Raw genomic sequence first — 13,889 nt, forward strand, 5'->3', positions numbered from 1 at the left:
ATAATTCAGGTGTATTTGTGCCAACATTTATTTTCAAGAAAGTCTAAGAAGTTAAGTTAAATATGTTGAACTATGGAATCAAGACATTTTATGCAACAGATAAAGCCACTAATAATAAACCGAAAGGCACTAGTAATAAACTAGCCTTTGCCAATTGAAGAGTAGTTTATGTTGAAACTTGAATATTTGGCCCATAGGCTAGCAGAAATCTCAGAAAACCATGTTGTACCTACTTCAGGGGCCTGCTATAGCCATTTGAGGATTGAACTTACTTATTTTTAGTTTCCTGATTTTATTAAGATGTGAAATTATAGAAATTTATTTATCCAGCTATGGATGAGACATTATGGAGACAAAAAAGAGATAGAATGTGTTCTTTGCTTTCAGGGATGATTACATCCAGTTGTGAAAAAATGTATCGCAAATACAAACATAATAAGATACAATATAAATAATAGTCCAAGATAAAGATCAAAATTAAACAAGGAGTCTGTGAGGGAATTAACAATTAGATGAATAATTTCTCATGCTTTTTCAGAAGTAGGGTATTTTTATAACAAATATACATAAGATATTTTATTATTTTTAAATAACAATATTTTTATTTTTTATAAAAACATAAAATGTATTTTTAAAGGAACTGTTCTTGTGGAAACAGACAGGTATCACAAAGCCAGACCTATGTGGCCTATGCCTAGCATCCCAGGCAGTCTTCAGACATCATATTATATGGCCTGTGAAACACTGAACAGACACACAGTGTTGAAGAGAACCTTGTGGAGAGGAGAGGATTCCTTTCATTTCATGTGTAAATAATTCATTCATAAAACATGTAAACTGATGGAAGTTTGGCAAGGAAAATTCCAGAGAAAGTGTGGCTTCACTGAAGTAATTTTTTGAAGAAAAAGTTGCAGTTTTCAAGATAACAAATTAGAAAGAAAATTTAAGATAGAGGGAACTACGTCAGCTGGGCTGAGCCTTACATGTGAGAACAAAAAGTAGACTAGTATACGTCCCAAGCTGTGCTGTCCAATATAATAGCCACTAAGCACATATAGATAGGTTGGGTTAAATTAATTAAAACTAAACAAAATATAATATTCAGTATCTTAGTAGCGCTAGTCGCATTTCAAGTGCTCAATAGCCACATGTGACTTATGGCTATCATATTGAAGAGTGTAGATGTAGAACATTGTCATCACAGAAAGTGCTATTGGGTAATGTTTATCTTGAAAGTAGAAAAGAAACATTTTCTCTTAGGAAAGAAAATAACCTATGTTGAGGATAGAAGAGTGGTTTATGGCCAGGTTGTGCAAAATCTTTAAAGTCATGCTAAGAATTTACATTTTGTCTTGTTAGCGCTGGCAAGTTATACACGTTTTTAAGCAGGATGGTATATTTCTATGTATGTTTTCAGAAGATAATTAGAAATAGTATACAGTAGATACTTGGATGGCAAAAGAGGCAGGGAGATAAATTTGGAGACTGTTGCAATTGTTCCAGAAGTAATATAATACTAAAAGCTGAAACCAAGATATTAGGATGAAAATAATGCATAGCAAGTTTTTGGGTCCCCCCTGGCACCGCCCCACCCCACAGTCCTCACCCACAGCTCCTTTTCAGCAAAGAGATTTTCATTTCAGTCAGTGCATGCCTATTGAATAAACATTTGTCTACCTCTCAGAGTACTAAAATAATGAAAAGCTGTATCAATCCACAGTTTCACAACTTATAGATTCTTTCTTATAATAGTATTTGGCAAAGCTCCCAGGAAGGATTATGTGATATTGGTGAAATGTGAAATACAGCAAGAAGGTTACTTAAACAATTGTAAAGAGTCGGTGCATGGTGGAATGTTTTCAATAGAGTAACCATTTAGTACCAGTTGTGACAATGGCCATATGATGCTTCGCTGAAGTGTATAGATACCACCACCAACAGCTCTTTTTTCTACCTTGGCTTCCAAAGAACACTGCTTAATATTTATATTTCTATTTAAAACATCATAGACTATCACAGCAGAAAGTGACCAGATTAATCATTTAGTAAAATTCCCATTTAAAAAAATTAATTTTAACAGTAATAGTGGAGCATGGTTGAAACTAATAAACAAATAGAACAATTCATAAATGTACAAGTAAAGAAAATTCTCTACCTAGAACATTTTGTCCAAAATCTCAGAATCAACTACATTGTAACCATTTCTGATTTTACATTCTTGTAGTGATTATTTTCATTGTATTTCTGATTCTTACTGTACCAAATTTCAAGGTATCTATAACTCTTTGGTACAAAAGAAAAAATAGCTCTTCTGTTCTGTCTTTCTTATTCTCTTTCTCAGTATTGTAACTTACTATTAATAGTTATTGACCTGGTGTGTTGGCTCACTCCTGTAATCCCAGCACTTTGGGAGGCCAAGGTGGGCAGATCACGGGGTCAGGAGATTGAGTCCATCCTGGCCAACATGATGAAACCCGTCTCTACAAAAATACAAAAAATTAGTCAGGCACTTGGTTAATTTTAAAACTTTAAATAATATATTTAAATCTCTACTTCTGAATTCATTATTGTGATTAATTCTAGTGCCAATTTTATTATCATTCTTTGCAGATAAAACTTTTTTCTTTTCTTAAGAAACTTTCCATCATCATGTTTTTCACAGTGTAAAAAAATTCTTAAGGATTCGTATATTTTCTGTGTTTTGACCTCTTTCATTTCCTCATTACTTAATATTCTTATGTTTTATTTTTGAGAATGTTGTCAACTCTTCGTTCCAATTTATTTCTATTTTCTCCTTGGAAACTACTGATAGTTAGATTTTTGACTTCCTAGGTTCAGCATATATTCCAGATTTTCTTTTTAATCATATTTTAAGCCATTTTTCCATACTATGAGCAGTTTTTTCGAGATTTCATTTTAAAACTTTTAGCTTATTAAAAATTTACAATAACTTTATGAATTTCAGAGAGGTCTTATTTTCTAACTGTTCTTTGTTCATTTTTCCTTAAGTGGATGTATTACTTCCTGAAGTATTTCTGAGTGGACTAACTAGATTTATGTTCTCATATTTCCTAAAATATTAGAATCAGTAATTCCAGCTGTTCATTTTCACTTTTCTCCTTTGTATTGTTCACTTACCTCAAAACTTCTTCATGATTGTTCCCCAAATAGGCCCGGTAAGTTTCGTATGTAACTGTCAAGTTTGCAACCATTGGATTTTACTTTCATACGTGTGTTTGTGTGTCATGACATCTGATTCCTTCCAAATATACACATATACATTCTAAATGATAGGATGATGGCACAATACTAGGACATTCCAGTTCCAACATCAAGAGCCCTAACCTTTCTCCTAGGATAGTGAAAGTTTCTTCTCATTTTTTAGAAGTTATAGAGTTTAGAGATGAGTGAATGCCAACCGTCGTCATCTTTACTCTCTACATGCACAGTAGGTGAACCATAGTTCAAAGGAGTGCAGCTGATCTGGAGGTGGACATTTAGCTAACACCATGTTTTCCATCCTATTCATTACTCCCATTCTTCCTTCCTTATATTGAGTGGAAGAGTAGATTCCACAGTCATGTTTCCATTTACTGAGCCTTTCTGAGATGTGTCTTCTTTTGGTCTGCTTTATCCATTGGCCTATTTCCATCTGTTTTTTGTACTTCAGAAATTGATCAGAAATTCTAAATGCAGATTGGCAGCTCCTCGTCACCAAGATTCACCTCCTGGAATTTTTTTCTGTTTTTTAAGACAAAGTTTAAGTCCATCACCCAGGCTGGAATGCAGTAGTGCAATCACAGCTCACTGCAGCCTCAACCTCCTGAGATCAAGCCGTCCTCCCACCTCAGCCTCCCAAATAGCTGGGATTGCAAACACATGCAACTACACCCAGCTAAATTTCTTTTGTTTCCTCTTTTTGTAGATACAGGGTTTTGCCATGTTGCCCAGGCTGATCTCAAACTCCTGGGCTCAAGAAATCTGCCCACCTTGGCCTCCCAAAATGCTGGGATTACAGGTGTGAGCCAACGTGCCCAGCCTTCTCCTGTTGATTTTTTAATGTTGATGGTATAATCTACAATTTTTGAACATCCCAACTTAAACACGATTTTGTGAAGGAGTGGTAAACAGTGCTTAGTTTGGCATTTTCTCGTGCAATATTTTAAATGGGAAATTAATAATATTATATAGTCAGTATTTCATAATAATATAATCATCAAATAATATTTACCATTCATATTACTAATATTTAATAATTTTAGCAGATGGTATAATAATTAGCAGATGGTATAAGTAATAACTATATGTAAATACTGATTTATTTATCACTTCCTATTTATTTGATATTAGTATATTTTGGTGCTTAAAATATATTTTATTAGTATATAACTAGACAGAGATATATCCTTAATAGTGAAAATTTGATGAATTTCTCAAAATAGTGAGCTCAGCTATATTCTTAGTAATTTTTGAAATTTTTTAAAAGTGTATTTTAAAAACGATTTTATTTAAGGTAGAGTATTCTATTCAATTATGTTGCTACTTTTTAAATTGCTTTAACTGATTTTTTTTTAATGTTTGCTTTTTTGGGGAAGGCAGGGTCTATACTTGAGAAATTAAAAGATGGGTAGCATAGCTGCACTTCAGATAAATAAGACTTGGAATGTATACATTTTTCTGATTAATTTCTCAGTGGTTTAAAGGTCAGAAATCTGTGTTTCATCAATATTTTATTTTATTGATATTGTGTTAGATTTTTGGCTATTTTTCTCAGCATTTATATGTCAATTTCTGTTTACTTTCATTGTTCACTGATGTGTAGTTTCTTTCAATTCATGAACTTGAGTTTTGAGGGGATGGGGTGGAGGGAGCAAAAATCTAGACAACTGCCAATTTAAAATGTATTTCCCATAGAACTCTCCATGATACTCTCACCGGAGAGTTCATTTTTTAAATAAACCCCTTGCAGTTTTTCTTCATTTTAGTGCACTAAAAATTTTAATCATTTCTCTCATGAACAACTAATATCCTCTGAAAAACACACCATATTTCCATTTATGATAAAGCCGTTTCATATATGGAATGTGTTTTCTACCACATAATCTTAAAATTGCCTCCTAATAATTTTTTAAAATTAATTTTCATTCTGATTAGCATAAGAGCATATGCTATTCAAGTATCAAGTGACAAGGAAATAGGTACCAATTCGTCTCTCTCCTTTTTTTTACATGATTTTAGTGCTCCATTAAAATTTAGGAATGTAATCAACTATCCCCAAGTTCCATCCTCAAAAGATCTGTCATTAGCATTTAATAAGATACTGCCTCTGCTTTTTGTGATATAGCTAAGCAAGTTTAATCATGAACTTATTTGTGTTTGGGGCATTTCTCCTTATCCTCAAGGTGCACATTTGTCTCTAATATGAATATTGTGACCTGCATGATGCTTTAATCTTTTAAAAATATCACTAAATGTGAATATTTGCTTCCTTTTGCATCTACTGGATTTTTAATATTTGGTGACTTGGAATCTATGTTTCTTTTTATAACTAAAATGGACATGAATATAGTTCAAGTTGTAAGAAATTTTAAACTTTTGTATACATTTGTAAAAATGTTTTTCATAAAATATTTAATTTTGTTGACCTATTTCAAAATTTAGGATGAAAACATTTAACAAACATTTGCATGGGAAAAGATGTAAGAGCTGGTTAAAACAATTTTTATAAAATTGGCGCTATATTTAGTGTTTAGAGAGTGAAATTGCTGAATACAATAAGTTGTAAGATTCACATCTTAAGATAACCCTCAAAATATGTTGAATTCTGAAAAACGAAGAATTGCTAAAGTTGAAATACTCATATTTTACTTGCCAGCTTATTAAAGGAGTCATTAACTTTTTTCCAGTAACATTTTTATGTGGTCTAGGACGTTGTTGTTGTTGCTATTATTATTGTTTGTATGTTTATCTTAGCATGAATTTTATAATCAATTGTGATATAGGCCTCATCAGGAATAAACAGTAACAATTACAACAATAATGATGTTATCTACTGGCAGGTGATTACTTGCTATGTTTCAAGTATTTTGCTTAGTGTTTTATATCCATCATCCCATTTAATAATCAAGCAAACCTACAATGTTTTTATTGCCATTTTTGTACGGAAGAAAACATAGAAGCCAAAGAATAATACTTTCACTTTTTAATTATTTAAGTATTATTCAAAATCAAGTATTATAAAAACTTAATTTAACATGTTCCAAATAAAGCTGTTAATAATAGTAGCTATTATTACTGAGCATGATGGAGCATTGATCATTTTACATAAGCCATTGAAATTTACTTATCATAGCTATCACAGAAATTAGGTGCAAATATAATTCCAGCTATGAAGACAGCTACATTGGTAGAATGAGCAGAATTTGAACACCAATTATTCCCAAGTCTGAGCTTTTAATTCCTACACACCCTCTTTCCCAAATATGGTGCCTTGTGCTTACCCATCACAAACCCCATAACTTTTTTTGTCAATTCATATCTTCACAAACCTTTTGCATTATCAAAATGTCTTCTTTGCTATTTATTCTCATTTTTATTAAAGTCGATAAATAATATATAATAGCAAAAAAAGATGTGTATAGCACTGTTAATGTTTTAATATAAAATATAATATACGGTTCATTTTATTTTAGAATTAGATCCATAGTAAATGATATTTTGGTGGGTCAACTTTCTAAATGTATAAAAATATATTTTATTTTTCAGGGGTATTTCATTTCTGCTTAATAGAATGTAACAAATGTTCTATTACAAAGCAAATTATAATATAAAACATGTTATAATTGAAAATACTGGATTTTTTGAAATCAAGATTATTTTCATTACCTGTCAGTCTCCTAGAGTTTGCGTTAAAGGAGCAAATTGATCTTTCCTTATGCCACTTTTTTGATGTCAAAAATTCATTTATTATTGTGCTCAGATGACTCCTGGTCTCCATCCTGGATCCACTCTGATTCCAATGAATAATATTTCTGTGCCGCAAGAAGATGATTATGGGTATCAGTGTTTGGAGGGCAAAGATTGTGCCAGCTTCTTCTGTTGCTTTGAAGACTGCAGAACAGGATCTTGGAGGGAAGGAAGGATACACATACGCATTGCCAAAATTGACTCTTATTCTAGAATATTTTTCCCAACCGCTTTTGCCCTGTTCAACTTGGTTTATTGGGTTGGCTATCTTTACTTATAAAATCTACTTCATAAGCAAAAATCAAAAGAAGTCTGACTAAATTCAATAGAATCTTTTGTACTTCAGTAACTTGAAGTTTAAATTTAAAATGCAGAGAAACCAGTGGTTAAAATGTGAATAGTATTGTAACTATTTTAAGGCCTTCAGAAGTAAATAAAGTAGCAGCTTTCAGGCTAATTTACGTGAAACTGATTAGTTACAAAATCCAGTAGGTTAAAATACTCACATATTTTTACTTAAATTTTCTTTAATTTACTTATATGTTATTATAATTTTGAATTTTTAAGTTCTATGATTCATGTTTTAAAGATGGAATAATTTTAATACATATTTTGTTTAAATATAATCTATAATTGTTTTGTAATGTAAGACTAATTACTAATATTTATGTAGCAACTTTTGTGCCAGAAAAAACTGTTAATTTGTTTTTTCTTGCTTTTCATTTGATTGCCTTGCTTGAAATACAGTTAGCTGATAACATAAAGCCATAGTTTTCTTGGATTTTCTTCCAAGATATTGTATTCCCAAGAAGAAATTGATTTATTTTTAAACTATCAGTTACTGAAGACTTATGAAAAGGTCAATTTTTACCTGTCTTTTAATCCAGTCCATTTTCTGACACAATATTAAACAGAACGCCAGTTGCATTTACTTTGGTGATTTGCAAACTTGGAATGAAGCCACCAGTCATTTTTAAGAATGCAAGATGAAAAAATCAGGTAAAATCTAACCATTTTATTCTCTGCTTCATAGCATTTATAATGTATGATGAGGTTAACACTGAAATATTAAAATCTGCAAATGCATATTAATGCAAATTAAATGCAGAGAGAAATGATTTTTTTTCTTTATGTTTTATGAAAGTGTTGCAGTCCCTAAAATAAAAATATTGAGGAACATTGCTTGTATTTACTCATGTGGTTAAAAAATTATTACCTGGCAAACTGAGTTGCAGGTCATATTGAGGACAAAATCTTAAATATGTGCTATTAGCATTGTTTTTAGACTAGTAATATGCAGAAAACAGTTTTAGGCCTGCGTTACATATTGCCTCTTCCAGCTCCAAAGTTTTGGACCCTGTCAGTTTTGCAATTACATTATACATTATTATAATATTCTTTTTTTTCTAGAAACTGGGGGCAGCCTCAAAATCATGTTAAAGAGGGAGTTTTGTTAGAGGCATCTTTAATGAACATGAATGTGAGTGCTCTCTAAATTCTTAGCATCTCACTGGATGTAAAATCTATCAGTTAATAGTTTTAAAAATGTCTCTTTTGTTAAGAATAGAGTTAAATTTAGGCTTCAATCATTATAATCCTGTAAGTAGCTTGACATATCAATTGTTTATAAGATTCATCACATAAATTTCTGGAGAACCACCAGGTTTAGCTTGGAAATAACCTTTAAAGATTGTTTCTGTTGCCAAGACCAATGACCATGATGAAGAGTTTTATGATCACAGCCTATCTTACTTAAGGTTTGAGAGGAAACCTGTCACCTCTGCAATTGTTACTCTAGTTTTTAATGTTATAATTCCGCACATGGTTAGTGAATGTCTGGCATGATTATACACATGTATTGGAAATATCTAGTTTTTTAAATTTTTAATTAATTTATTTATAGTTTACTGTGTGTTCCCAGCTAACTCTATTTTTTTTTCACTTGCTCATAAACTTCTGGAAAAAAATAAGCATGAATCAAATGGTAATGCCCAATATCCACCGACACTGCTTTTCTTGAATGAACAGCCAAACTAAACTTTGGCCATCTATATATTCATTTACAGATTATTCATACATTCATTTTAATAACATTGAGTACTGATGGATGTTTTGAAAGTGAGCATTCATTTAAGGATAAATAAAAAATAAAGTAGTCATAAAGAATAAAATGCTTTACTAAAATATTGTATGGCTATTTTCATGTTTGAAGCTATAGCTTACTATCATAAGACAGTTTTGATTTTGGGACTCTTTCAAGTGTATCTGAGCATGACTGTATTTTAAAATACTTAAAAGTGCTTGATATAAATAGCTTTTCCTTCTGAACCACGTTCTATGTAAAAGAAAAAAAATAGCTTTGATTTTCTCACTGGTGTTTCATTAACTTGGTTTTAAATGTTGACAATATTTACAAGTGGAAATAAAATTTGTAAATATATGAAAGATGCCTTTCCTTGTATATACCATCAAGCAAGCATTTTGTTTTCAAAGCAAGTGGTACTTTGATCAGTTTTATTTAAATGTGTGATCAGAAAGAATGGTGTACAAATCTTATTATTTCTAAAAATAAGAATAAAAAGGTAAAACTACATTTAGACTTCTTTCTCAAGAAATCAAATACAGCTTTTTTTCAAAGCTGATTCAGTTCATTTCCTGTTCCTCTCTTCCAAGTATAAGTTTCACCACCTTGAGAAATAATTTTTTTAAAAAATCTTCCTCTTTCTCTGGGGAGTTATATAATAATTTATTGAATTTATTGGAACTTGATTTTCCTGGATGCTTTCAGTGTTTTTAATGCTAACATAGACCCCAAAATTAGATATAAAGAATTGGGAAGGATACCTGGAGCACAAGGAATAGGATCATTTGTAAAAATGTTTGTTTATGTAGACCTATCCTCTAAATATGTGACCAGGATCTAGAAATTCTGAGAGGGGAAAATGTGATTTTGGATTTACAATGACAGGGTAATATTTTATTTATCTTTGAATTCCATGGACAAAATTAGGCTCACTTAAATTAATTTTTGTAAACCCAAGTAAGTTCTATAAAAAAGTAAAAAATACATAGAATACTTGAGAATTTAGCAGGGACAGGGAAAAATTTCCCAGTAAGTCTGAAGTCTTGATATAAGTGGGAATTAGATAACTCATTGGAGGCATTTTATTTTAAGTTAAAGACAGATTTCTTTAATAAGTTTTTAAAATTGATCAACTTTAAATTAAGCACAGTAAATGTGTATAAATATGAAGGCAATCATAAGGATTTTTTCATTTGTGTTTCCATATTCTGGCATTAGTATATCATCATAAAATAGATAATGTTTTTGTCTCAAGAACAAGAATAAAATTGAAATCTGCATTCATGCCAATTCAGCATAAAAAAGAATAGGCTACAGTTCTCTCACACCAAGGGCCCCATAGTTACAAATGTGAAATTATATTCCAGGTCAAAACTTGTGAAAAATACACAAAACACTTTGATTTTACAAGAGAGGAGCTTTAAATAAGATGATTTTAGTAGATTGAAATAAATAACCAGTATTTAAGTAAATGTATAACAAATGAATAAATACATACATAATATTTTCAAAGTTCTATACCAGTGCCTATTTTTACTCTTACAAAATTTCCTGTAAAAAAATACTACATTTGAAATTATTTCGTTGGTTTTAGAATTGGCATTGAAGGTACCCAGTAGACTCTTAAGCCTTTACTGCTTGTCTCACTAGAAACATTTATTTCTGACCTACCAAGTTTTCTTCACATCATCAAATTTATTCAGCTTCTCAGTGCTATACCATATGATGGCAAGACATACTTGGTATTTCCATTTTTGTTGGTCATTCTTTATTGCTTTTTACTGCTAGGGAGGTCTTGCCAGGCTTCTATACAGTTACAAAAACCATTACCAAATCTTTATCAAGGACTTTCCAAATGGAGTTTTCAAATACTATTGACCACATTGCTCTAGTTAATGTAAGGTCAGCTCTGACTTTTTGTGTTTGCATTTCGGAAGTGAGGTAACCTCATTCAAATATTTATGCAGCACTTTCTGTGTACAAAGTACTGTTCTAAATACAAAAGGGAATATAAAGATGACTTTCAAGGAACATATAATGTAGTCAGAAAGATGAGAGGATTAGTTATACAATTTAAGGAAGGGAGGATAACTTTGGGAAGGTTTTGTGGAGGATATGTGTTTAGAGATGTGAGTTGGGGATTCAACAGGTGAGAGGGAGAGAGGTCACAATTTCCAACTGGGTAAGCAGCTTGAAAAAAGAAACAGAAGCCTGGGCACAAATGAAAATTCCATATTAATTGGAAGTTAAGATTCATATAGAGACCATGAAAGGTTAGGTTAGAACAATAAACTGAGAAGTACGAATGTGGACTTCAGGAGGCTAGGGGAAATTACGAAGTCATAAAAAGTTCACAGAGATACTTGAGTACAAAAGACACATTATTAAAATTTCTGCAGAAGTTTCATCTTATTTGTGTGTGATGGTTTGGAATATAACAAGCCAGTTAGGAGTATAGGCTTATAGTGGCTAATATGAGGATGAAATCCGTACTCTTGTGACACAAGTCTTCAGCGAAGATGGGGGATTATAGCCCCAAATAGAAAGAAAAGTGGCAGACATTAAACTTTGACTAACAGACAACATAACTGAGAGTCATGGTGTGTTGGGTGGAAGGGATCCTGTAGTAGATACTTGTTTTCATGTAGATGGGTACAAAGACACCATAAGGAAATTCTGAATGTAATACAAAGGCTTATTTTTCCTGTTGATTTATCTTTTTCACACATAAAAGATGAAGAAAAACATAATCTGAAATGTAAATCCTAAAGTGATCTGTCTAGATTCTTATTTTTTGAAAAATGTTCCTCACTAAAAGCGTTTTCTATTCAAATAACCATTTCCAGTTTTCTAACTGAGACATACATACATATATATATATGTATAAAATTATATATATATTTGGACAAAGAGAATAAGAGAATTGCGGGTAGAAATAGTCTACTGTGTGTAGACAAATCCAGAAAGTTGATTTCTGTTCCTCAAACAATTTCTGAAATATTTATGTCAGAATAAATAAAAGAATTGCTATTGTTGGACAATGAAACATACCTGGACCCCTTGAGTGTGTGAATAGTAAAGGCTGTGATAACTGAAATGCAGCTAAGCAAAAAGGGCTAATTAGTAGACTTTCGAGACATGATTTACCTAAATGGAAATAGTTTGGTTTTCAATCCTTCACTGTAATAACAATTATTTGCATCTATTAAGTGTATGTAGTCACTTTGTATAATAAAGTTTTATGGCTTGTGATTATAATGGCTTCTGTTATTCTGCTACTGCCTCATTGTTTTGAGGAACGTTTGTAATTTTGTGGCAAAGGTGTCTCAATTTTTCAGGGTTCTTTACTCTCATGATCCTTAGAACAAAAAAAATACCAGTAACTTGTTATAAATAGTCACATTCTCTTAAATTGTGTCTTTCTTGATAGTTTTCATACAGATATATCCCTTCACTGTTTCAGAGTATGTGATCATAGCTTCAGTATTGAAGTTCACTTCTGATCCTTGTAATTTCACATTAGTTTTTCAATTAAGAGCCTTAAAAAGTTTCTTCTTGACTGAGACTTTTGAAAATGAGTTTAACTTGAAAAGCTTAGGTAAAGATAACTGAAGCTTATGCATGATTTTCACTGCTCTATGAATGTCTGGATTATTCTAACTATTTGTGATTTTACCCTGATTTGAACGGCCAGGTATTCTTCAGTAGGTGTGCCAGTGAGAGCAATATATATTAGTCAGGATGAATATCTAGACCATTCCAACTATCCCATGTTATGAAAAACTCTATTCCACTTGAAGGAACAGTTACTGAAGGAAAATTAAAAGTCAGAATATCAAGAGATAAGGTATTATCTGCTTCATTCTCCTAGTTCTCCCTTCCCTGTTGCCACAGTACAATATTTTTTAAAACTTTGTGATTCTTCTCTCAGGTCCAAATAACAGATATGCTATTTTCATAAAGCTGAAGAAGGCAGGGGATGACTGCTGTTTCTGGAGTACCTGCTATGTGTCTAGAACTACAAATACATTATATATTAATAACAGTTTTCAAAGCAGAGAACACTATTTAACAGGTGAAAAGACCAAAGCTCAGTATAATAGACACATTCTCCAAGTTCATATACCTGTAACCTAAAATTAAATTTAGGTACCTGTATCTGTAAAGACCTTCTCTTTCATTTACATGGAAGGACTCTGATGGTAGAGTGACTGCACTTATTCCAACACTAGAACATCTTTCCTTCACAAAAGAGAAGCAAAGACCTGAAAAACAGCCCACTCCATTTGCCTAAAGCATGAAAACACTATATTATTTAGTAACAGCATAATAACATGCTCTTTTCATCCTTTATTTCTAAAGTGGATTTCATTTCAGCTGGAACATTTTAAACATATACTAGGTATGTTCTTAAAAATTACTTCTGATATTCATTCAAAATATAGAGAACTCACTTTTTAAGAAAGATATTGGCAAACTATGGCCATAGCAGTGACTAATAGGATACAATCACCTTGTTCATTCGCTGTTGTCTATGGCTGCTTTTTCACTATTGCAACAGAGCTGAGTAGTTTCAAAAGAAATTAAATGGCCCATAAAGCCTAAATGTTTACTCATTGTCACTTTACAGAAAAAAGTTTGCCAACTATTGTTTTAGAAAAATTTTACTACTAATTAGAAAGCACCAGATATTTAAAGTGCATTTTTAATTCTTTTAATTTTTAACTTTAAAAGGAAAAGATCTTCATTGAAGATGTGAAGTAATGCAATTAATTGCTCTCCACTGTACTTCATCCTCTTAAATTCTCTCAAAGAGACATTAATTAAAACTATACCCTCT

General features: G+C 31.6%; 1 protein-coding gene across 3 annotated transcripts in view; it reads left to right on the forward strand.

The window, feature by feature from the left end:
- The window catches only part of GABRG1 (gamma-aminobutyric acid type A receptor subunit gamma1), an 86,639-nt gene extending 74,338 nt beyond the window's left edge, over positions 1-12,301 (forward strand). The window contains exon 10 of one of the 3 annotated variants that reach the window (XR_010156621.1): positions 6,980-9,399. Coding sequence is in view for 2 of the 3 variants with exons in the window: in XM_526775.6 (XP_526775.2) it covers positions 6,980-7,246 (267 nt within the window). In the remaining variant the exon portion in view is untranslated. Of the gene's footprint in view, positions 1-6,979 lie in introns of all 3 variants that reach the window. The other 2 variants (XM_526775.6, XM_054683176.2) reach the window with 2 other exon arrangements.
- The last annotated feature ends 1,588 nt before the right edge of the window (positions 12,302-13,889 follow it).

The sequence above is a fragment of the Pan troglodytes genome, chromosome 3 (genome assembly GCF_028858775.2).
Source record: "Pan troglodytes isolate AG18354 chromosome 3, NHGRI_mPanTro3-v2.0_pri, whole genome shotgun sequence".
In the NCBI taxonomy this organism is placed as follows: domain Eukaryota; kingdom Metazoa; phylum Chordata; class Mammalia; order Primates; family Hominidae; genus Pan; species Pan troglodytes.